The 27,418-nt window shown below is 29.9% G+C and overlaps 1 protein-coding gene across 1 annotated transcript in view; it reads right to left on the reverse strand.

Moving 5' to 3' along the window:
- Positions 1 to 25,878, reverse strand: part of LOC101240038 (laminin subunit gamma-1) — an 80,447-nt gene extending 54,569 nt beyond the window's left edge. Inside the window, exons 1-6 of the mRNA XM_065790614.1 lie at positions 25,070 to 25,878; positions 20,867 to 21,100; positions 20,683 to 20,788; positions 19,661 to 19,828; positions 19,064 to 19,548; positions 5,079 to 5,246 (exon numbers count right to left, since the gene is read on the reverse strand). Of these exons, the coding sequence (XP_065646686.1) occupies positions 5,079 to 5,246; positions 19,064 to 19,548; positions 19,661 to 19,828; positions 20,683 to 20,788; positions 20,867 to 21,100; positions 25,070 to 25,621 (1,713 nt within the window). The 5' untranslated portion in view covers positions 25,622 to 25,878. The remainder of the gene's footprint in view (positions 1 to 5,078; positions 5,247 to 19,063; positions 19,549 to 19,660; positions 19,829 to 20,682; positions 20,789 to 20,866; positions 21,101 to 25,069) is intronic.
- Between the last annotated feature and the right edge of the window lie 1,540 nt (positions 25,879 to 27,418).

Genomic DNA, 27,418 nt, shown 5'->3' on the forward strand with positions numbered 1-27,418 from the left:
CCAGGAACCTGGTGGGTATCGAACTTGGAACTTCTCACTTATGAGGTGAGCACTCTACCACTATACCACCATCACAACTAACAAATATTGAGAAAACTTTCAAATAGTTGTTATTCAACACAATATTAATACACAATATTGTTGCTTGCATGAACAGTCAATCAGCAAATTTTTAACCAATTAACCTTTTACAAAAAAGAAAATTTTCAAAAAAAAAAAGAAAAATCTTATAGGTAAATACTCCATAATACTCTGTAGCAACATGACAATGATTAATCTCACAGTGACAGGACTTCTAATCTCTGCATCTATAAACATTTATAAGTAATTAAAAGTTGGGTGACAACATCGAGGACATTTTAGAGTTAATAAAATTATATTTTAGCTTTCATGAGATTAGACAATTTTAGCTTTCACGAGTAATATCAAGAGTAGTTTAATTAGATTATATTTCTACTTCATCAATACTAATTAAATATGTCGTGATAACTGCAAAGCTTCTATCACTTAGTGATACTGATTTATCTCATATTATCGTGACATTTAGGATTTAAATTGACATTAAACCAATGTTAATTTAGCAAAATTTGATCAATGGTTTTTATCAAACTATAATCAAAAGTAGCTGAATAAATTTTTTTATGTTTCATAATAAAATAAAAGCCATAAAAAATGGAATTTCCAAAAAGGTGATTTTTGTTGTTCACACTTACTTTAAAATACAGCTCTTTAGTGACCTATTGTATAACATTTAAAAAAATATTAATGCACAAACTTTTAATGTATACAATCTGTGTGGATTCATTATGTCATGACAAATTTTTAAATGTAAGGCCTTTAATGAGATAAAGGAAAGTTTTTGAAAGTACATTTATAAAAAAGCAGAGTTTTTTAAAACATACATAAGCATTACATCAATAGAGTCGGAAAAAATGCTTCTCAAAAAAGTTTTGTACTTGTTTTTTAATTTTAATATCAAGAAAACATTTGAAAATATTTTTAAAACATTTCCTAATGCCCAAGATATGGTGCCAGCAAGAAGAGACTCAATACTTGCAAGACACAAAAACACTTCATTGAGAACTATAATCCAAATAAACATTTACCTACTGGAATTTTTGATGTAGATAAATTCTTCTTAAAATTGAAAAAAGGGAGAAAACAAAAAGTGATTTACTTGGCGCTTTAAATTTTTTCAAAGTTATTTTTAAAAACAACTTCAAAAGATCAAATCTTTTCTGATTTTGCCTAATTTGCAAGACATTGATGCAAAAAGGTACTGTATGATGCCGAGGTCAATTACTCTCAGACTATAAAACCTCATAATTTAGTTCAGAAGTTAGATTTTAGAGACTTTCAGAAAATATTAAACTTTAATAACAAAGGCAAGTAGATTCATTACTGTTAAAAATACAAACCACTTCTAAAAGTCCAGCAAAAAATTTCTCTTACTCCCACTTCTGCAAAAGTTATTTCTCACTCTTTTACAGATTGTGATCCAAACAACATTCTTATCAGTCTGACAAAAATATAGTCCAGACCTTTTCCCCACTCTCTAAGCTATTTAATAAGAGCTTAACTGAATCTTGCTTTCATTTTTTTTATAAAATTTTTACAAACTCTGAAGATCACTCTGACACCTAATTATCAACCACTCAGTCTCTTAACCTATTATGAAATGCTTTCAGTCTTTAATTAACAAAGTTATAACATATAGATTCTATCAGTTGCCGGTTAATTAGTAAAGTTTTTATATATTTAATTAGGAAACTTCTACTATCTCTTATTGAGCCTAACAACTTATTTTCTGACAATCAATAAAAACCTGATTTCGATCTTTTTGTTACAGTGTTCATACTACCAACTTATTAACCTTTATAACAGTTCTGCTGTACATTAGATAGAAAAAATGAGGCAAAGACTATTGCTCTTGACATATCAAAGGCTTTTGATAAAGAATGGCATGCTGGTCTTCTCCATATTCATCTCCATGCTTTATGTATCTAGTAAATTTTTTTAAATTACTTATCATTTCTAAATGTAGTATTAAAGTTATTCTTAATGGACAACACTCTCCTTTATTTCTTGGGTACCGCAACATTCCATCCTTGGTTCTCTTTTGGTCTTCCTATACATTTTCTAGATCTTCTTAATAATCTTACCTCTAAAAAGATATTTGACACAATTCTTTACCTGTAGTGTTGACTAAACAAGGAATACTTTTTGATCAATTAGAACACAAAATTTGGGTCATCAAGAATACTGTAAAAACAGGCAACTGATCTTGAATTTGATTTATTTTTTGTGACAGCTTGGGGCTTGCAGTGGCTTTTGAATTTTAACTCAAACAAAACTCAGTTGTTTACTGTTAACAATTGTTGCAATATTGATGTTATTTAAATATTGGTGACAACATTCTTACAGAGACTTTTGTAAACTGTTCATCTTTTTAAATTATCATTCACTACTGACCCTTTCCAAACTATCATTCCCTGTAGCATTTAAAATGCAAGAGAAAATATTCAGACAGTTATTGACCAAGTTTTGTTAGAAGCAATATTTTCTGCTTCAAGGAACAGAAATTAATGCTTCTACAAAACCATTTTACAGATCTACAACTACAGAGTTTGAAGTATCAAATGACAATAATCAAAGTGGAAAAGTTCAGAGCTCAAACATCTTTTGCAATGATGCTATTGGATTAATTGAACACATTGTTAACCAACATGATCTTTTACCAAAATGGATATATGATAAAAGTAGACATTGATGGAGGTGCTGAATTTCTAAAAGTCTGTATGCATTTATTAAATAGCCAAGAGAAAACATAACATAAGTTTTCTTAATAATAAATTTCTTAAGCACATTTTATGATCAATTTTATCAACGAGGTGTGAAAAAAATTTAGGCAGTTGTGGAGTTTGTTTTATTTTGGATTTTGTATTATAGAACTTATGAGAACTTAAAGTTTTAGAGTTACTTTGTTTAGAAAATGCTGCTTTCACACTTGCAGTGAACATAAAATTTGCCAATGTTTTTCTTGGATCAGACTCACCTACACAAACATATCTCTGTCCTTGTTGTGAAATCTCTAAAATTTTGAAAAACCAACCAATTTCAGGGAAATTAATGACACTTTAAATGATTAATTCCAATCCCATTAATTACCAGAAAGCTCTCAGTGTTCTTTTAAAGAAATCAAAACTCTCAACGACACAAAACAACGGGAACATTACAAAAACTCATTTTGCTCAATTTTCCTGATAGAACAAAAGTTGGTGATATTTTGCTAACCATAGAATTGCTTTGATTTACCAACAGACTGTTTCATCATTTAACAACCCCCCTTATTTGAAGTTATTCTTGTTTTTTGATCAACTAACTTTATCAAGTAAATTTATCATTTGCAGACATTTATCCATGAAGAGTTCAATAAAAACTAGTGTAAAGATTTCAACAATATTTGCTTTCTGAAAGAATTTTTTTTTTTTTTTTGTTAATTCACCTTCCCAAGGCCGAAAAGGCCACTACAGACGAGGAGGCTACTTAATTGTGGTTATAACCCTCTCTTAACTCTATAACTCCGAAACACAAACCTTGATGAACAAGGCCACTGCGCTGAAAAACAAGTTGAGCGAGGTACTACCAGGGATGTGGGATTGTTTGAAAACAGCAAAATAGATTTGAAGGTGTAAAACTTATTACTCCATTTAAAATAATCAATGCAGTACAACAGCTTTAGCAATGTTCTTAAATCAATAAGATTTAAAAAAATAAAGATTCCATGATTTTGTGAGGGAGAGCAGATTTTATGAGAGAGAGCATACAAAGTCCTCAACATTTTAATTACATTTAAAGTTTATGCTACCATCAAGTACATGTCTGTGTTTATTGACAATCAGGCTAAAAAGCCATTACCCAGCAAAAACTTCCTTTAACTCTATATAAAAATTTTTTTAAGAGGTCGTGAGTTTTGATGTGAGCAAGCATCAGAATCAGTTCATTTAGATTTTATTGGTCGGCAGGAAACAGACACTTACAAACAAAATTTGGGTCATCAAGAATACTGTAAAAAATGAAAAAATTGTACAACTGCACACTGCACAAGACATATCTAACAGTGCAAAGTTAATAATGAAATGAACCAATATTTGTGACTTCATTTAAAAAAATATTGATAACTTTTCAATTGTTGCTAAATACTTTTAAAAACAGTGAAAGCCATGTTGATGTAAAAACCAGAACAAAATTTTTTTTATACAATTAGCAAAAGAGATAAATATTATTCTTTTAGGCTCACATATCTAATTTGCTATAGCAAGTTAGATGTGTAAGCCTAATATTTATTCAATGTAGCCCTGTTCAAGTTGACAGAAAGAAAATGATCTGACATTCCCAACAAACACTTTATCCAAAATAACTTTAATAAATTTATTAAACCTAACAACCCTTTATTGCCAAGACAGCTCAACAATGCTTCATAAATTACAATGTGGTCTTTGGCTTTTACATTTGTTTAAAGTGTATACTAAAAGGGAAAAAGAAGAAGCCCTTTAAGGCATCATCATCATAATATATTATCAATATAAAATGAATGATAAATGTAATAAACCTTTAAATTTTTATCTTTTTTCTCCACTTAAAAAAATGATTTTAAAACTAGCTATAAAAGATTTTCAATTTAAAATTTTATATAAAATATAAAAAAAAAAAAATGTTCAAATCCTTAAAATGACAAATTTATATTAGACAATAAAAACAAAAAAGAATAACAAAAAAATTGGTAACAAAAAAAAAGTAAAATTTACTCTTTTTTTTGTTACCAATTACCAATACCAATTAAACTTAAAACTATAAAAAATTTATTTTCATTTTATTGACAAAAACTTTTTAAATTAAAAAAAAAAAATTAATAATATAATAACAACATATAAAAAAAATAATAACATAGTATATAATATACATGTATATAATATACAACATAGTATATATGCATATAATACTGACCAATATATTACCACTAATAAAATATAAAACAAAATAAAAGTATAAAATAGAAAAAAAGAAAAAATTTATACCTTGTATTGAATAAAAAACTCATAAAGCAATATTTTTGGAACACTGATTTGAAAAGTTACAAGAGTAGCTGATGTATCTAGGCTCCCAACAGAAACTGAATAACCAAGGACATAGAATGTATTACCACTGGCCTCAGTTAAATTTATATATTCATATGAGTAAGCAACCTAATCAGAAAATTTAAACAAAGTTTAAAACAAATTTTAAAAATTCTTTAATAATTTTTTCTTTAGCAACAAACAAAGGTTTACTAGTAACTGGCTGTAAAGCTAAACTGGTTAAAATAAAATATAAAGAGAAATAGTATTTATTGATGATTTTTTTTCTTTTTTAATTTTTTTATTTTTAATTCACTACCAACTACTAAGTTAGGAAATACTAGAAAACAAAGAATAGAGTTAAAGAGCAAGAAAATGGTTGACAAAAGACTTAAAAAGTTGTAGATATTATGAGTCAGGAAAACATAAAAAATGGAAGTGAGTTTCAAAGGGTTATAGTGCAGTAAAAATAAAAGTTTTTAGAGCATGCAAGGACAGATCCAGTAAAAGGATGTGCTAAATGAAAAATCAAACAAAAATAAGTTTTAGTTGACGGAACTAGAGATAACAGCTCCTTTGAGTAGCAACCATGATAGCATTTATAGAAATGAGAAAGAGATGCAACTCTACAAGAATGGGAGAGGCTCAAGCTTGGCAGATTAAGCAGATTTAACTAAGTTTACAATGCATTTTTGGACCTTGTCTAGAAGAGAAAGAGCATCATTAAAAGAACCAGCCCAAATATGACAACAGAACTCTATAACTGAGTTTTTTTGGAGTTAAATTTACAAGCCAATGTAAGCCCCAATCTGTTACAGAAGTGAGATCAGATACCAAATCGGCTACCTGTTCTAAGCAATCAAAAAAAAAAAAAAAATGAAAAAGAAAAAAAATTTCCCTGATATACTATATTAAGCAAGCTTATGGAGAAGAACAGCATCAAAAACCCTATTGATTGTCTGAGAGTAAGTTATTTGACTTAAGATGGGATGTGAGAAATTTTTTGATTAAAGATTCAAAGACTGTACTAATAACAGAGAGAAAACTGGTCAGAAAATAGCTGGAGGGGTCAGAATGTTCCCCAGAGTTTTTAAAAATTGGAACCACAGATGCTATTATCCACCAGGAAAGAAAATAAGATTCAGCAATTAACAAATAGTTTAGAGAGAATTGAAAAGTGTTCTGGAAATCACTTTTGTAAGACTATGACAGGAATGTGTTTTGGACCACAAGCTGCAGTAGAGTTTATTTGAGATATAATTTTAGCAACAGAAGCTTGAATGATTTGAAAGTCTAACAACTGGTTAACCTGTTTTACTAGAATGGCATGAAGGTACTCTCCTGCTCATTAGCTTCAAGAGTCGAATTAGAAGAGAAGTTTTATACAAACAGTTTTGCCTTAACCTTGGTAGAGGTTAAAAGATCAGTCTCATGAATTAGAGATGGAATGTTAGACTGAAGATTTTTTTAAAGTCTCTAGAGCCTAATTTCTGAGATCAGATAGGAAATTTAGTAAACTGAGAATAATGGAACTTATCCGACAGCAAATTTTTGCATTGATTTCTTGCAATAATAAATAGGTGTATGTTCTCAAAAGAGTTATTCTTTTGAAAAAGATGAAAAGAATGATTATTATTAGATATAGCAGCTGCATAAGAAGGAGAAAGCCATGGAGAAAACCAACAAGAAGGAATAAAAGCTTTTATACCTGCCTGGGTCCAGGAGACACATTTTTTTAGCTCAGAGAGAAAAGACATCAGCCCAAAGACTGTCATAAAGAAAATCACAAAAATCCTAGTCACCTTTAGGGTAGTAACAAGTAGTGCAATGATAGGGTAAATCCAAAGAAAAAGTAAAAGGTGAAAGATTTAATGAGGTCATTGCATGGTTGGAATCACCTAAAAGAGAACAAGGAGAAACTAAACACAAGCTAAGGTAAGAGGCAAGACACAAACCAAGACGTGAAGGTAAGTAATGAAGGTTGTCCGGAAAACCAGTCACTAAGTTGACTATCTGAGTAAGATATTGAGAAATACATAAGCTATGGGCTTTAGTGCCAGCAGGGTAAGTGTTGTTAGATCCGAGCTATTAAGTATAATGAACATTTAAGTCAACAATAACAACAACATTGGCTGAGGGTTAAAAAGAAAAGGCATAGTTAATTTGATCAGAAATTACACCTAAAGAAGTGAAGTCTTGAGAAGTAGGATTACAATAAAGAACAATAAAAAAGAGTGAAGCAGAAGCACATAAGAGAATAGTCTAAAGATTAAAACATGTTTTAATCTTTAGAAGATAAAACCTGTTTTTTTTTACAAGTAGTTGAATTGATGCATAAGTATACCCACAAGCCAAGCATGAGACTATTGGAATCTTTATGCATCAAAAGATAGTACATATCAATACTGAGGAAGCCAAATTTAAACTAGTCTCACAAAGGCAAGCAAGTCTGGTGAATTTTGCAAGAGGTAAGATTAGACTGATGGAAAATTACTTCAAAGACCAAGAATATTTATAAAAGATATAATGAAACAATCAGGTGGTGGGGATGGTTTTTAATATTAAATAAATTTGGTTACTTTAGGCATGGTTTAAGTTTAAATAGAACTTAACTCAATTATAGATAGAGCACAGCATTCTAAGCAGTGAGCTATGCAGATGTCTCAATCCTGCTAATTAACCTAAATTCATAACTTAGGGCTTCTTATATGGCCTTGACAATGCACCAAAGGCATTAACAGGGACACTACCCATACTCAACATGGCATTGTTAATACTCTAATATTTTACAACCATCGATGGAATCAGCCTTTCTGAGAGCTACCGCATTAAACTGAGTTTAAGAGCTGTACCCTTATTAAAGATAACAGAAAGAGTTGCATAGCCACTATCTAGGAGGCACAAACAAAAACCTATGAGTAGAGTTAAAAAGATCCAACATTCTTCATCCTAGGCAGGAAACAATGTAACACAGGTTTACATTTACGCCAGCCTAATAGATGAAGAAGAGGTTTGAAGCTGGTCAACAGAATTATTCTGCATACCAGCTTCAAACCTCTTCTTCATCTATTAGGTCTTTGTTTAGGAAGCCTTCTACAAAGCTCCTTGGAAAACTAACTCTTTTAAATGAGATTAGCTTACACTTATCTAAATTTATCTATGAAATTATCTTACGCTTTTTCTAACCAAAATAAACGTGACAAAAGTAAGAAACAACTAAGTTTTTATTATAAAATATGTTTTGTCAATACCTAATTATTAAAAATAATAATTTTTTTAAATATTTTGTTAAAGCTATTAAAAAGAAGCATTTCAAACTATATTTTTTTGAATTTATTTTTAAAAAAATCAAAAATAATAATAATAAGGGTTTATCATCAAAATTATTCATTGGACAATAGACATCTGATCATTAGTGATTGAAAAAAGGACCTAACCTAAAAAAAATGTGCTGAAAAATATCAAATATCAATAAGTGATGTTAGAAAGACGTGTATAAAATATGAAACAACTGGTTCTGTTGAAAACCAAAAAAGACTTGACCCCCCCAAGATGTCAACAAAAACTGATATTCTAAATGCATGGATAGCAAAGAAAAACTTGACAATAACCCCAAGACAGATTGTTGAAAATCTCAAATAATATGTTTCTAGTCGAAATGGTACTTGACTTTACAGAAAAGAATTAAAATGGTAAGGCATTTTAGAATTCTTTGTTATAGTTTAATGAGAGTAAATTTGGCTTCAAAAAGTGATAAAGAGTTGCAAAATTAACATCTGCTAAGGTTGCATCTCTTTATCGAGCTCAACACTTTCTTACTCCGGATTCTATTCTCTATCTCTATAAATTTAAAATCTGGCCTTGTATGGAATACTGTTGCCATATCTGGGGCGGATCTTCTAATGATGCCCTTTCTTTTTTAGACAAGGTGCAAAAACGCATTGTAAACATAGTTGGACCTGCTCTTGCAGCCAACCTCCATTATCACATCGCCATAATGTTACTTCTTTTTCTCTTTCCTACAAATACTATAATAGGCACTGCTCTAAAGAGCTAGTGTCTCTTGTGCCATCTACTAAAATTCATTCTCGTGTTACTCGTTATTAGATTAAGTCTCATCCTTTTTTTGTGACTGTTCCTAGGTGGTCCAAAAACTCTTATTCCTCTAGTTTTTTTCTTCGAACATCAGTTTTTTGGAATTCGCATCCTTCATCTTGTTTTCCTGATTCATATAATTTGCAATACTTTAAGTCATCTGTCAATCATTATCTTACTCTTCAATCTTCATCTTTTCTCTTCCAGTAACTTCCAACTCTAATTAGTGGTTGCTTGCAACCTTGTTGGAAGCGAAGATGTTTAAAAAAAAATGTATGTTGATTTGCTTTCCAAAAAATTTACATTAATCTAATCCGCTAAAGAATTGAATTTAGATCGCAAACTCTTTTTTTAACAAGACAGTGACTATAAACACACTAGCAAAGTGGCCACACAGTTCCTCAAAAAAAGTAAAGTTGACATCCATAAATGACTACCCTGACCTTAACCCCATTGAAAGTTTATTAGAAGTTTTAAAATTTAAATGCTTCCTTCAAAAGAAACAAATAAAAAATAATTGTATGAGGTTCTCAGTAAAACTTGGATTTCAATTGGTGCTGGCGTCATGCCAAAGCTTGTAAAAAGCATGAGGTGGTGCAACAAAGTACTAAAATGAAAATCAGACATGATAATCTTGCATTTGTAATAACAGTTATTGACAAAACATTATACTTCATAAAAAAACTTTTAATGTTTTTTTACTTTTGTCACATTTATTTTGAATGTTCATTTAGGGACTGTTTATATATGGCAGACTAGCCTGTTTAACCTAGCTGGCTCACTTAAACAAAATCTTGGCATGGGTAATATTTATCTATAAAAATTTCAATTAAGTGAGCCAGCCCAGTTAACTGGGCTAGAACGCCTCATAAAAAGTCCCTTTATAAAGTCAGTTTTGCAATGAGTTGAAAAAAGTTATGTATATATATCTTCTATAACTTGTTTAGATGAACATTTCCTCACTGGTTTTGTTTATCTTTATAGCATCTGGAGTTTTCAGAAAGAAAAAAAAGAAAAAAACAAAGAATAATGAAAGAAAAGATTGCCGCCCCATACCAAACCCTCAGTCGATGTAGCAGTACTCCGCTGCGAGTCAGTTTATTTGTCAGTCGATGTATGACCTGAAACCCCTGGCAGCATGGAATTTAAGTAACAATTATACTTGTTTTTTTTGGAAACAGAATTTTTTTAAAACATAAAATTGTAGCAGTTATGTTGATCTTGAAATAAATAACTTTGTTTTTATTGTTCCAATTGCCGTTTTATCAAAAATGTTACTTAATATTGTTAGTGAATATAAATATATATATATATATATATATATATTTTTTTTTTTTTTTTTTAAACATCTTCGCTTCCAACAAGGCTGCAAGCAGCCACTAATTAAAGTTGGAAGTTACTGTAAGAGAAAAGATGAAGATTGTAGAGCAAGATAACGATTGACGGACGATTTAAAAGATTGCAAATTATATGAATCAGGAAAGCAAGATGAAGGAAGCGAATTCCAAAGAGCTGATGTTCGAGGAAAAAAACTAGACGAATAAGCGTTTTTGGAGCACTTAGGAACAGTCACAGAAAAAGGATGACACTTAATTGAATGACGAGTAACACGAGAATGAATTTTAGTAGATGGCACAAGAGACGCTAGCTCTTTCGAGCAGTGCCCATTATAGTATTTGTAGAAAAGAGAAAGAGAAGCAACATTACGACGATGTGATAATGGTTGAAGGTTGGCTGCAAGAGCAGGTCCAACTATGTTTACAATGCGTTTTTGCACCTTGTCTAAAAGAGAAAGGGCATCATTAGAAGATCCACCCCAGATATGGCAACAGTATTCCATACAAGGCCGGATTTGAGATTTATAGAGGTAGAGAATAGAATCCAGAGTAAGAAAGTGGCGAGCTCGATAAAGAGATGCAACCTTAGCAGATGCTAATTTTGCAACCGATTTGATATATGGTTTCCAAGAAAGATTGGAAGTAAGAGTTAATCCTAGAAGATGAAGAGTAGGTGACTCATCGAGTACATCACCGTTCATAAATATAGGAAGATCTAAATTATTGCGATAACGATTGGCTGAAAAAAATTGAGTTTTATCTGAATTAAAGTTCACCAGCCACTGTGAGCCCCATGCTGTAGCAGAAGTGAGATCCTTTTCAAGCTCAAATGCCCCCTCCAGGCAATCAGAGGGTGTTGGTTTCTTATCACGACAAGAATAAATGGTAGTATCATCAGCAAACAATGCCACCATAGATGTGAGAATATCTGGAAGATCGTTAATGTAAATTAAAAAGAGTATAGGGCCAAGGATAGAACCTTGAGGAACCCCTGAAGTTACAGAATAAGAAGAAGAGTGTTGTCCATCGAGGACAACTTTTATGCTACGATTGGAAAGGAAGGATTCAATGATCTTAAAGATGTTGCCGGATACACCATAAGAAGAAAGCTTATGGAGAAGACCAGCATGCCAAACTTTATCAAACGCTTTTGAAATGTCAAGAGCGATGGCCTTAACCTCTCCACCTTCATCTAATGCACGATAAAACCTGTCAGTTATTACTGTTAGCAAATCAGCTGTAGAACGAGAAGATCGAAATCCATATTGATGGTCAGAAAGTAAGTTATTAGATTCAAGATGAGAAATTAAGTGTTTGTTAATTAAAGATTCAAAAACCTTGCTTATGATAGGAAGAAGACTTATGGGACGGTAGTTAGACGAATCAGATCGCTCCCCAGAATTTTTGAAGATAGGGATAACAGATGCGGCTTTCCAGCAGGCTGGAAAACAAGACTCTGATAAGCACTTGTTGAATAGTTTTGAGAGTATAGACGACAGCTCTGGAGAACACTTCTGCAAGACAATAACAGGTATGTTGTCTGGGCCACAAGCTGTAGAAGAGTCTAGACAGGAAATCACTTTAGATACAGATGCTGAAGTGATATGAATGTCAAGCAATGAATCAACCTGTTTGTTGGCAATATCAGGTAGAACGCAATTAGTGGAATCAAGAGATGATATTGATGAAAAGTTTTTAGCAAACAGTTCGGCTTTGTCTTTAGGTGAGGTGACAAAGTCTGAACCATACAAGAGAGGTGGAATTATAGATTTGCCCTTATTATTGATATTATTAAAGATTCTCCAGAAGTCACGAGAGCCTAATTTTTGAGATGAGATACGAGATTTCATGACCTGAGAATAGCGGGTTTTGGCGTTAGACAAAACCTTTTTACAGTTGTTTCTAGCAGTAATGAAAAGACGTCTGTTTTCTGGAGAATTGTTTTGCTGATAAATATGGAAGTAACGGTTTCGATTGGCAATCGCAGCAGCACAGTGTGAGGAAAACCATGGAGGAGAGTGAGGCTTGACCTGGAATCGTCGAGAGGGAATAAAAGATTCCATGCCAGCCTGAATCCACGAAGTTATATAAGAAGCACATTTGTCGACAGGAAGTTGAAAGATTTCTACCCAAGGGCCATCACGAAGAAAATCACGGAAAGAATCCCAGTCAGCTTTACTGTAGTTGTAAGAGGTTCGATAGTAGGGGTATTCAGGTGATGAAGAAGAATGAGATATTAGTTTTAAAGAGATCAAACTGTGATCAGAAGCACCTAAGGGTGAATGTGGAGAAACTGAGCACTGACTAGGATCAGAAACAAGACATAAGTCGAGTAGAGAAGGTAAATGATTAGGGTTGTCAGGAAAGCGAGTTGGAAAGTTGACTATTTGAGTTAGGGATTGAGAAAGGCAAAAGTTGTGGGCTTTAATGCCTGCAGAGTCACTGACACTAGAGCCAAGCCATTCAGCGTGGTGAGCATTAAAGTCACCGACAACAACTATATTAGCTGATGGATAAAGAGAGAGGGCTTGGTCAATATGATCAGAAATAACATCAAAAAGTGTACAGTCTTGAGATGAAGGAGATCGATATAGAACAAAGAGAAAGGCAATAGCGTGAAGTGGTGCTAAACGAAAGCACATGAAAGAATAGTCTGTGGATTCAAACCTAGTTTCACGACAAACAGGTGAATTCTTACGAATGTAAATGCCCAGGCCAAGCATGTGGCTATTGGAGTCTTTACGAATCAGAGGAAGATAACCATCAACACTAAGATCACAAGATGAGACAGCCGAACTCAAATTAGTCTCACAAAGAGCAAGTAGGTCTGGTGAACTTTGCAAGAGATAAGACTCAACAGAAGAAAAGTTACTTCGAAGACCACGAATATTAGTGAATGATAGGTTTAGAGAACTTGGTGATGATGATGGTTTTTTGTGTTTTATAGTTTTTGGTACTTTATTCATTTTTAAATTAGATTGAAGAACTTGACTCAAAGCATAGATAGTACTCAGAACACCGTTTAATAGCCCAAGCAATTGCCTCATTACTACTAATAAACCCTAAGCCGTAACAAAGGGCTCCAAATGTGGCCTCCGCAATGCACACCAAAAGTACAAACAGGGACACCATCCATGCGCAACATGGCACTGTTAATACTTTGATATTTTTCAGCTGTTGATGGAATCAGCCTCTCTGAGAGCTACCACAGAGTTCGGGAAACCTGACTACCAGCCGGCCTCAGAACCATAAAACTGAGTTTTAGAGCTGTACCCTCATAAGGAGATAATAGAATGAGTTGCCTAGTCATAAAAACAGTGACACAAGCAAACCCATGCATTGAGTCAAGAAGATTCAGCATTCAACATCCTAAACTGGAAACAATGTATTAAAAATACATCTGCGCCAGCCTAATAGATGAAGAAGGGGCCTAATAGATGAAGAAAAAAAAATATATATATATATATATATATATATATATATATATATATATATATATATATATATATATATATATATATATATATATATATATATATATATACAGCCTTCATTAAGTATGCTTTTTTTGAAGACTAGTATTTCAGGCAAAACAGAGTAAATTTTTCAGTTAAGAAATTTACTCACTTGAAAAAAATTATAAACAGCATTTAAAATAATGGATTCAATTAGAAAATCCTCCACAAAAAAGGTGTTCCACTGTTAATGGTATCAACTGTTTTTTTTATTCTAAGATAAACTGTAAAAAATAAATAATAAAACCACGACTTGCATTTTTACAATTAAACTTTTTATTTTATGAGTTAATTTTTAACAGTAAAAATTTTATGAATTTAAACAAAATCTCATATATTGTTAAACAATGTTTTCAAATGTTTAATTTGCCTTATTATTTATTTATTTACTTGATTTATACAAAAAGTAAAGTACAAGGTCCATAGTTAAAATTAAAAAAAAAAAATTTATTAAAAGTTCTGTTTAATCTATACACAGCTGCATTGCTGCTGGCACAGGTAACTAACTGATTTATAAGGCTAAGTCTGTAGTTATGCAAATAAAGGATCTAGATTAGGCAAGCCTAGTACCATAAACATATTTGTAGCGCTTGAGTACTTGTCATATCCAAAAAGCATTTTAGCACATTTCTTGTAACAAGAGTCTAGCTTTAACATAGTATTAGCACTAAAATTAGTCCATAGAGCCACATCATAAAAACAGAGGCAGTAGGTCTTAAATACCTGCACTTTTACCTTAATCGAGCATTTCTTGAATCGTCTGATTAATATGTTTGTATGCGTATAAAGACATTTAATTTCTCGATTTATAACAGCATTATCAAACAAACCATTTTCTATTATGTGACCCAGATACTTAAATTTGTCAATGAAAGTTAATTCACATCCAGCCAAGGTAAACAGTAGAAAATTGCTTGACACAATCTTACATCTCTGTTTTGGGTTAAATACCATACACATCGTTTTTTTTTTTTGTATTAAATGACATGTTAATGGCAGTGTCTTTAACATTCAATGCAGTTAATAATTTTTGCAATGCAAACCAATTAACATATATTTGCAATGCAAACCACTATACATATATATATTTGCAATGCAAACCAATATATATATTTTTTTTTTTGTATTAAATGACAAGTTAATGGCAGTGTCTTTAACATTCAATGCAGTTAATAATTTTTGCAATGCAAACCAATATATATATATTTGCAATGCAAACCAATAAATATATATTTTTTGTATTAAATGACATGTTAATGGCAGTGGCTTCAACATTTAATGCAGTTAATAATTTTTGTAATGCAAACCAAGACGGAGCAATTAGTACAATATCGTCAGCATACGCCAAAAAATTTTAAAAAGTTCCACCTATGTTACATCCAATATGCATATTCGTAATATTGAAAATCAGTGTTCTTAAATAAAATATGAACAAGAATAGTGAAACAATTCCATCTTGCCGTTCACCATTGCTTATGGTAAAGCTATCAGAGTTTACTTTCTGCCATCTGACAAACAGTTTGATTCTTGTACCAAGATGCAAGTAAACAGACAACATTCTTGGCAATACCCTGATCAGTTAATTTAGAAAACAGTTTCCAATAATTAATGCTATTAAAAGCTTTGTTGAAATCTATAAAGCATGTGAATACATGGCTTCCTCTAGAAATATAGAATTTTTAAATAATATGTACAAGACAATGTGGTATGATTTTTCCTGAAACCTGAAAATCATCAGCATTCTCAGGAGATTCGATTCTTTCTAATAAAATACCTTCAAGTATTTTAGAACAAACAGGAGAGATTGCGATTGCTCTGTAATTATTTACATCTGTTAAGTCTCCAATTTTAGATTTTACTAGAGGTATTATCGTAGCTTCACAAAATGTTGATGGCAAATGTCTATACAACAAGCATAAACTAAAAAAAATGCTTAGATAGAGAGACAGTCTATGTCCTCCATATATAAATGATTCCTTAAGCAAGTCATCTGGTCCAGCAAACTTTCTCTTTTTTTGTTTATGCAAAGCATTGGCAACATCTATAATAGTAACTCTAACAGGTATGTCTAGCAATGAAGAATGCACTTTCTGTTCAAACTGTATTCTATGCTGGTTATCATTAAGTGAATTATACAGTATTTGAAAATGTTTCTTCCACATAGTGACGATGTCCTTGTCACCAGTAACTCCACCAATACTAGCAACATGATTGGTTGCCTTTACATTACTAATTTCATACACACTGTTCCAAAACTTTAAAGAATTGCCATTATTGATATTCTGTGCACATCTGTCAGCTTTGATTTACTTAGTATGATTTTTACAGTACCTAAAAGCAAGTTTAAAAACAACCCGAGTTTTTTTCATTCTTTCAAAGATAATTTCATGTTTAGGTTTTCCATTAATTACCCATTGTTTGAATGCATCCCTGGCTAACTCATGTTTATCTGCAACATAGTCATTCTATCCAGGAACATTAAATTTACTTTTAAACCCCTAGGAGGCATCATGTCAGCCACAGCAGATTGCATACATTTTATAATGTTATTGTAAAAAAGATCAATTTCAGAAGCAATACATAGAAATATAAAACAATTAAATATACTAAGAGGTACTTTTACTCTTTGAAGTAAATAATTCACCCTTTGTTGATATTGAGTTATAATGGAATAGTTGCAAGCTTGCAAATCCGGCTTACTAGGCATCATTTTGAAAGTAGAATTACTACCTGTTGTAGCAGCTTTGCTATTTACTGAGCATAAAATTGAAAAAACTAATGGTCTATGGTCTGATGCAATGACTAATTTATCCACAGCATGGCTACATAAGACATGATCTAGCCATGAAGTATTCTTACTAATATGAAGTATTCAACATTGATATAGGTAAAAGCATTATTTAACCTGTTTATATCAGATTTAACCAGATTATTTTCAGCAGAAAGATTTGAAAACTCATCATAAAAACTTGACCCTTCATAACAATTAAAATTACCTGCAATAATACTGCATACCGTATCTGTTTCTACTATAATTCAATTTGGAGCATATATCAATATAGGCTTGGAGACTCTCCTCATCGTTATAATTAGTGGGCATGTATACATTCATAAGCAGCGCCAGCCCAATATTGGTATCAATACGCAAGCATATAATCCTAGATTTCAATTGCATATTTGTCACTGATGATCCTAAAAAAAAAGCCTTTGATTTTTTTGGTTGTGTAATATTTTGTGCTGGCTGTTGTTGATTCTGCTTCCTTGGTATTCTTTTTTTGACAATCTCAGAACTAAGAGTTTGTGAAGATCCATTCCTTAACGGTGGAAGTCATCATGTTGCAGGATGCCTAGTCTGTCAAGACATGGATTGTGCTCCGCTCAATCAGTTTTGACAGCAACTAGATGATCAAGTGCAGTTCTCATGTTCATTAGATCATTTTTCATCTGAACAAATTGCCTCACTTCGGCTTGAAGATATGCTACCTCCTGTATAAGTGCACTTACATCAATATGTTCTGTACCAACTGGAGGTAACCTTGATAGGTTGCATGCATAAAAAATGGGTAGTTCGTTTTATGGATCCAGCAAAACCTTAAAAGTATCTTCAACTGTTTTTTGCATTTTTCAACACCTTTGTATAGAATATGAATATACAAAAAAAAATTATTATATCAATATAAAATACTATTAATATTACACAATATTATTATAATATAATTGAAAATGCTTTTATAAGTGATTAATGGTGTCAACTGTTGTTTTTTTATTTATATTTACAAAAATTAATTTATTTTTAATTTGTCAATAAAATCTCTGAAGCAACACACCATTCCATTAACAAATACTGCTTTAGAAATCTCAAAGACTTTCTAGTCTGATCTGCTTCTATTGTTGCTAATTTCAGACGTGGCATCAAACCTTGTGCATTTTTAGGTCGTCAAACCCTGTATGCATTTTTGATTTCAGAAGTCCAAAAATAACTATTTTACTTGTTAATAAAATGAACAATATTATTTCATCAAGATATTTATAGCACTGATAATAATTTAAACAAAGAATTAAAAAATTTATCTACTGTTAGTCTTTTTTATCAGTGACTTGCACTAGCTAAACTTATTTCTCCACAATATTTAACTTATTTTTCCAAAACAATAAACTTGTTTCTTTAGAAAAAAAATGCATCATCAGCAAAAAAACCTTTTTAACTCATCCTTTAACTAATTACATTGTTCAACACAATTTTATTTTTATTTTAAGGAAAAATCAACTAGTTTTAAACGAATACATTATGCAGAAATTTAAAAATATCAATGACATCCTTATTCTGTAAAAAACTGGTTTAACAATTTGATAAAATGTTGAAAATTTTTTATAAATTTTTTATTTATTCTTTATTATCAATTATTTTATTTTACTTTTTAAGAATTTTTCAAACAAACTTGTACACAAGTTAAAATTAATATTTAATAAATGTATTAAAACTAATAGTTATCATAAACTTTATAAATATAATCATATATAAATAAGTCAGAGAACTTTATTTTAAAAATAAGCAACAATTGTTTTATATTCAAATAAACACTTTTTTGTGTTTTTTAAAATTAGTAAGCTTCAATCATGTTTTTGAGCACACACAAAGAAAATAACAATAAACATTTAAAAATATTTAAAATTTTGACAGCTATGTTTGTCCAAGTTGTTTTAACATTATTATTTAAAAATCAATTTCCACATTGAAATTATTAGCATCAAGAACAAATATGTTTAAGATTAGATAAATAGTTCATCTATGGGCATTAAGAACAGAGATTGTAAATAGCCATAGGTAGAAGCTAAAAATGTTAGGATGATGATGATCCTGATGATGCAGCTGTAAACATACATGAAACTATTAAAGGATAAAAAAGATAACATTTGGAAAATCTTGATAAAAAAAATTTTGGCATAATTAATAATAAAAAGAATTGGCTTAATACACTAAATTAAAACACATAAATACCGGAGAGGAAACTTGTTGTGGACTAAATAATAATTGTCCAACGCTAGCTGAAAAATAACCAGTTCTAATTTGTTCACATCTGGAACCAAAATAATTCTGCCGACACAGACATTGTCCAGATTTATCGCAAGTCATATTAACTGAACCAGAAGGATCGCAACCGCAAGGCCGACATTCTGATGGATTATTTGAAGGATAAGAAAAGTAGAGTGGTTTACAATCAGCACAAGTTCGTCCAGTAAAACCAATTTTGCATGGACAAACTCCAGTTTGTTTATCACACACAGCACTTCCATTAATTGTACCAAATCTGTAACAGCCACATGCATTACAACCATTTAAAACAGTAGCAGAGAGGCCATAAAACCCATCTTTACATGTGTCACAGTAAGTACCATCAACGTTACTTTTACAAAAGCATTTGCCTGTCACTTGATTGCATACTGAACTTCCAAATAAAACTCCACTCATAAAGCAGTTACATGCTACAAAATTATAGCATATTAAAAATAATTAAAAAAACAATACTAATATATAATGCAAAGACAAAAAATATGACAAATATTTTTTTAGCATATAGGGTAAAAAAAAACTTACATATACAAGTATTCTTATCATATAGCTGTTTACCAACATTTCTATAATAACCAACTGCACATAAATCACACTTATCACCCATTGTATTATCCATGCAATTTTGACATACACCATATCTTTTAATAGCATCATAAACACAAGCAGTACTGTGAGAATAACATGAACAACCTTAAAAACATAGTTAACAACTTAATAAAATTTTGCTACATTTAAGTCCACCTACAAACACAATACAAATGCTAAATTTATTTTTCATGTAGCTATTTTGTATGGAATAAAGTTAACCCATTGTATCTATTTTATTTATAAAAGATATATATAAAAAAAAAAATTAAAACAATATATTGAAAAACATAAAATTTGAAAAAACAAATTTTTTTTTCAAAAAACCATCTACTTTTTATTTATTTATTCATTTATAAAACTGAAACCAACAAAATTTGAAATCATTTATTTTAAAATATTTATATATTCTTAATTCATTCTTGTTCTTAATTTTGACATCACAATTCTAAATTTTGAAAATAATTGTTGGCTCTTTGTCGATGTTTATAACAAATCAATATTTCATATTTTAGTGACTTTATAAGTTTAAAATTATCCCCATTTAATGGTATCGTAAAATATTGGGTTTTTTGTACCACACATTTTCTTATGATAAAGAAAAATTATGCAGAAACATCAAAACATTATAATTATGCAGAAACATCAAAACATCATAATTATGCAGTACCATCAAAACATCATAATTATGCAGAAACATCAAAACATCTTTCAACAATAATTTTAAGAAAACTTTATCTGGTTTTAACATCTCGTATTAAACACCCTCCCCAGTTACACTCTCTCCAGTTACCCCTGGATACAATCTTACAATAAAATATTTAAAATCTTTATTTTATAATCTATTAGCTGGAGAAAAAAACCCCGATATTTCAACCAAATTCAATCCCATTTCTTTCTTAAAGGATAAAATTTGCTTTTTTAAGTAAAAAAACCTACCTTTTCAAAGTAAAACTTACTTTCACATGGTTGACCAAAAGTCCAAGGTTTATTATTAAAAAGACTTTTACATCTTTCACAGTTTTTTCCATCAGTATTTTTCTGGCAAATGCAAGTTCCATAATCCTATATTAAATTTTTTTCAAATTTTAGAAACAAAGACAAAAAAGATAAAACACTAGAGTGTTAATAAAAAAAAAATACCTCTGGTGAACACTGATTTGACATTCCATTACAAACACACGAAGCTTGAATGTCAACGTCTCTAATTGCAAAATAAAACTTTCTGGGATCAGCTACTGATCTATCAAACTCAGATGGCATAAAAAATGTGTTAAGAACAGTTCTAATATTTGTTGCAAGATAATAATCACGAACAATCCCATTTTTTAGAACTTCAGTGGCAACATAATCATCTCTTCTTGGAACATAAGAAATCTAAAAAATAAAATATTAATTGTTTTTAAATTTCCATTTAGAATCAAGGAATAATATTAAATGCCATAATGGCCATCTTGATTTTAAATAGGTGGGTTTAACCATACCCAAAAACTACCATAGTTTAATATGAAATTTCAAAGCTTCAAATATAAATTCGAGAATATTTAACAAAAGAGAAAATATATTGATTAAATATTTATGCTAATTAAAACCTTCAAACTCTGCTAAAAGTTCTAAATCCGATCCTAAGAAATTTTATTCATACATGAACAGCAAACAAAAATATAAGGAAGGAATTCGCACTTTAGATTTCCAAATGGTGCAATAAGTGATAACCTTTTAGAACTTTCTAATTTGTTGAACACCTTTTTAAAATCTGTATTTACTAAAGATGATAACAAAGCCTTACCAAAATTTTACTCAAGTTTACTGTGTAACTTGAGTAACTGCTTTGAAAGTTTGAGCATTCCTATTGAACACATTTTTAAGCTACCCCTTGAATCGAGAGAGATAACAAAAGCATGGAAAGATTCAATCATAGTTCCATTTTTTAAAAATGACAATAAGCTTGATTCTTCCAACTATAGAATTTTAGAAAGGATATTAAAAAAATCTTTTAGCATCTTTTTTTGAAAGCCAAAATATTCTAACTGCGGCAATGAATCAAGATTACCCTATTGATATCCTCTTTACTGATCTTTTAAAGCATTTGACAGAGTTCACCATAGTAAACTTATATTCAAAATTGAAATGTACGTTATAAAAGGATTAGTTCTTAAATAAATTGAGTCCTTTTTACCAAATAGAAGGCAAAGAGTTGTTCATGAAGACGTTGCTTCTACATGGCTTAGTGCTTTAAGTAGCATACCACAAGGCTCTGTTCTGGGGCCAACTTTGTTTTTAATTTATATTGATAATTTTCCGGATAAACTAAAAAGTAAATGCAAGCTCAATTCTAATGATTGCAAAGTTTTCCAGATAATCCATGATAATAGTTGTAATGATCTACAGGATAACATAAATTTTATTTTGAATTGGTGCAATGACTGGAGTATATAATTAAATATAGAAAAATGTAAAACTATGCATGTTACTAAAAGAACAAAATATAACAAAAATGTCAAAAAATATTACATTTCTGATTATCAATTGAATACTGTAGAATGTGAAAATGACCCTGGTTTCATATTAAAAAACGATCTGAAATATGATTATCATATATCTGCATGTGCTTCTAAAGCAAATAAAATTCTAGGTCTTATCCGACATACATTTTCATTTTTAAACACAGATATAGTTAAATTTTTTTGCTAGTACGCCCTTATCTTCAATATGTGTCTTCTATTCGGAATCCATTTTAAAAAAAAGATATTAGCCTTATTGAAAAAGTACAACATAGAACAACAAGACTAATTACAGGATACTCAGAACTACTTTATGAGAAAAGATTAAAAAGACTGAATTTAACAACCTTATCCATGAGAAGAGAAAGAACTTCATATCTTTTATAAATGTGTTAATTTCTATCAGCTTAATGTGTTAATTTCTATCAGCTTAATATCTTCCTTTAGGAGCTTTTGTGACCAACAGGACTAGCTGAAAGTATCTGTGAATATATTCACAATCAGATATATTTTCGAGAACAAAACTGTTTTATTTGATAGTGTTAAACAATCTGAATATAAAAAACATATTTTTAATTATTTTTCTAATAAGAAGCTGCTGAGTCAGCAAAAAAAAGCTAAAAACATGCAGGAACAAAGAACATAATTAATATAAGCAAATGTTGAGATGTCTATGTTAATATAAGCAAATGTTAAGATTAATACAAGCAAATGTTGAGGAAAAGTTTAAATTTTTACAAGCACAACAAATGTTGTTTATGACTTACTTTATTGTAGAAACAAGGAACATCATAAATAAATAGTTTTTAAAGTAAATTGGCTTTAAAAGTAGGGTAAAACATAATTAGAGATGGTTACTAAGGTTGTTGCTAAGACTTTCAAATTAATCTTGTTGCCTTTCTATACTAATTTATAGACTTTTTAATAACTTTTAAAGAATGGTAAACTGGTGCTCATGAACTAGGCAGTACAATCTTTTGGAATTTAAAAAAAAATGTGTTTTTAATAGGGTAGTACCACCTTAATTTAACTTTAAGGAAAAATTTATGAGATTTTTTCAACATTAATGCTTTAAATTTTTTTTTTTACTTATATTGTTAGTGCATTTTACAGGAAAAATAAACTTAATTTATAGGATTCTTAAAAACAATAATAAAATTCTTTACAGGATTCTTCAAATAACGTTTTTTATATTTATTTTAATTTTTATTCTAAAATAAAGTGAAAAACAATTACTGAAACTATTTAATAAACAATTAAAGAACTTGTAAACAATGTTGGAAAAATGGTAAATTAAACAAAAAAATAAAAAAAAGTCTTTTAAAAAATATCACTTTAAAACAAATTTTTAAACTATTTTAGTGTTAGAAATGAAAAATATTATCTGTGACAGCATGAAATTCAATGAAAACAATGAAATTCTTAAATGAAACAATGAAATTCTTAAACTTTTCAGAAGAAAAAAAAATGCTAGTTAAGAGAGTTTATGGAAATACAAATACATTTCAATTAAAAATAAATATAAGAATTAAAAAAAGCTTTATACACAATTGTGAAAATATAACATATTATTATTAAATATAAAAACTTATTTGATAACAACCATGTCCTCTAGTGAGGAAAACAGGTCAAAACTACAGCTTTTTAGTGAAGGGAGTACACTGAAAAGTTTCTCACTTTTACCTGCATATATATATATATATATATATATATATATATATATATATATATATATATATATATATATATATATATATATATATATATATATATATATTAAGGCATCCCAATCGCCACCTATATTAAATTAAATAAAAACCACCTATATTAAATTATTTAAAAAATTATCATTTTGTTTGAAACTATTACCAAAAGAAATACACTTTTTTCATTTTTAGTTAAAAAAATTTTTTTGCAATAAACTCTAAAATAATAATTTTTTAATAAAATGATTATTATTTTTGAAAGTTTTATATAATTTTGCTTCTTTTAAGACACAACATCACATACTTTTGAAAAACTTTTTTTTTTATTAATATTAGGAACCCGATAAGTGTTCAAGGGTTTTGTGCTCACCCTAAATCTAATAAAATTTTAAAAAAATTTAACAGAGTTGCTTGTGAGAACCAATAGAAAGTTTTAAGAATATTAACAGATCTTTTTTAGATTATTGGGGGCGGATGGGACACCCTAATATTCTTTTTTTTGGCTGACTCACTCCCAAAAAGGTTGCAAATGACCTCTATTAATATGGGAGTCACTGGAAAACAAAGAATAGTGTTAAAGAGCAAAGAAATAGTTTACAGAAGACTTTAAAAGTTAAAGGTTCCATGAGTCAGGATATCATAAAAATGAGAGAGCTCCAAAGCATCAAAGTGAAAGAAAAAACAAGAAAAAACAAGATCTTTCAGTTATAAAAATTAGCAAATCAGTTGTAGAATGAGAAGATGGAAAACTGTATTGATTGTGAAAACTGTATTTAAAATGATTATGATTAGTTATAGCAGCTGCACAAGAAGATAAAAACAATAGAGCAGAATGAGGCTTGACTGGAAACCAATAAGAAGGAATAAAAGCTTCCATGAATGCCTGGATCCAAGAGATTACATAGGAGGCGCACTTATCAGCATAGAAATAAAGGAAATTAGTTTAAGAACAGTCACTAAGTAAATCATAAAAAGAATCTCAGTCAGCTTTAGGATAGTAGTAATGATATGGTGAGTCTAGCAAAGTACCATAATTTTTAATGAATTAAGAAAAAAAAAAATTTACCATTTAAATGAAAAATATTTTTTAATAACTAGTTATTATCATGTTTTATATTTAAATTTAAAGTTCTCACTTGGTTTTGTATAGCTTCTGATTTAATTCGAAGACAAATAACATCAAGCTTATTGTAACTAACTGATTCTTTCATGTTAAATGTATCATTACACCGAAGAGCAAAGTAAATTAATGTTGTAAATGAATTTCCTGTGTCTTGAGATCTTTGAATATACATACTTGATGGAAGTTCAAACTGAAATGTTATTGTAATTTGATGTAACATCAAATTATATCCAAAATCACATTGAATAAACACAGGTTCGTCGAAATTTTTACTTTTCCAATAAGTATTAAGATCATATGAATCAATGAGATAACTTCCAGGATGAGACGTCTGCTCATCTTTTGCATTACATTTAAGTGAACAATCTGTATCCACACAAAAGTCCTCAGGAACCTCTCCACATGTAGAGTTTATTGTCATGTTATGTGGAATTAATTTTGCGACATCAATAGATGGAGGAAAACATGCAACATTTAAAACGCATTGGCCATTTACAAATAAATTATTTTGAAAGGCAATAGATAAAGTCCAAATTTTTACAAATACGTTAAAATAATTCATCATAAAAAAATTAACATCAATACACTTTAGCTGCAGAAATTTTAGTTTTTAATAAATACAATTAAACTTTCTGAAAAACTAAAAAATGCTGCAGTATTTTGAATCATATTACGCATACTGCATTTAAATTTTTCAAACATTATTTCTATAACTATTATTTTTAAATGTTGATGTGGATAGACGCTATATTTTGTATTAATGTTTTGGATTAAACACATGTATATAAACAGTAAACAAACAAGAAGCCTTAGGAAAAAAAATGTTGCCAAAACTTTCATTACGCGTAAAAATAATTTCCAGCGCGCAAATTCTAAACCATGGTCAAGTTTAGCAAGTTTGATTCTTAACCGTGGGTCAAGTTTAGAAAGCTTTAACTCGATTTTGAGTTTTAATTTATTTTTTATAGTAAATAATTACAAGATAATTGAATCTTTTCGGTTCTTCGCTTTTTAGGCTTCTCTTTCCTATTGAGTTTTTCGTTGGAAACGAAGCAACAGATTGTCTAAACAATTAAGTCCTAAATGGAGTTAACTATAGGTCTATAACTTTTTACAATGAAAAGCGTCCAATTAGAGACAACACGATTTGTGAAGAAATGTTCATGTACTGCGTATTTTTTTACATTTTGTCTCTCTACTCGCTTAATGTGTCTGCGTAGTCCGTATTTTGATTACGACGGCTGTTTTTGAGTACGTGAATATCTGTTTTTTAAATATTTTTTATGATTTTATATTGTAAAATTAAGTCTCCACGTATTCGCCTTTGTTCTAGGGTGGTACTCCTGAGCCGTAATAGTCTCACTTTGTACGATAAATGTTTGATTGCGGCGATAGTTTTCGTCGTTCGTTTCTGTACTTGTTCAAGGATTGGAATGTCACCTTTCGAAAAAAGTGACAATAATTGTACGGTAAATTCTAGAAGAGGGCAAACATATATTAAGTAGAGACTGCACCATATTATAAAAATACGACTGTGGAAAACCTTTTTAAGGTAGCTAAGCATACTTTTTGTGTTTGAGGTGGAAGTTTTTATTTGAGATCCAACGCTTAGGTTATCTTTTTCTTTCTTTTTTTTTACATTTCTTTTGCTGTTTAACAATAAATAATCAACATATATATACAAGAAAAAAAAATATGTCCGTAGAAACAAAGAAGACAGTAAAATCTTGTCAACAAGCATCGTTTTTGTATATACAATAAAAAATAAAAACTTTTCTTTTTTACAATGATCTTTATAAAATAAAGAGTTAAACAGACAGGGGCTCAAAGAAGATGAAAAGGAAAATATGTAAATAAAAAAAGATCAAATAAAATAAATACTAAAGTAGTTAAAATTACTTGGTGATCCCTTTAAATGATTCTCAAATTTTAAAAATTTCCTTTTTTATTAGAAACTTAAATGAACTTAATGACTTTACCATACATTTGAATCCTTTTTGATAACTACTCCATATATTTGGTCCTCGATATGCAATGCTATATTCAGCATATTTATTAAAGTTTTGAGGCAGTCTACATGAGTTACCAATATTTGCTCTTAGATAATAGTTTTCATTTATGTTTATTTCAAACTTGTTAATAAAGTTTGCAGGAGAGATTATTATTGAATCGATACATAAAAATTAAATGCTGATAGATATTTATTTCAATAACATCCATCATTTTCATATCTTTCATTGTATGTTTGGTGTGTTCACGCTTATTTTTAGAGTAAATGATTCTGCTAGCATGTTTTTGTAGACTATAATTTTTTTTAAGTTTTGTTGCGTACTTGCCCATGTTACGTACTTGCCTATGTTAT

The sequence above is a fragment of the Hydra vulgaris genome, chromosome 02 (assembly GCF_038396675.1).
Source record: "Hydra vulgaris chromosome 02, alternate assembly HydraT2T_AEP".
Lineage (NCBI taxonomy): Eukaryota > Metazoa > Cnidaria > Hydrozoa > Anthoathecata > Hydridae > Hydra > Hydra vulgaris.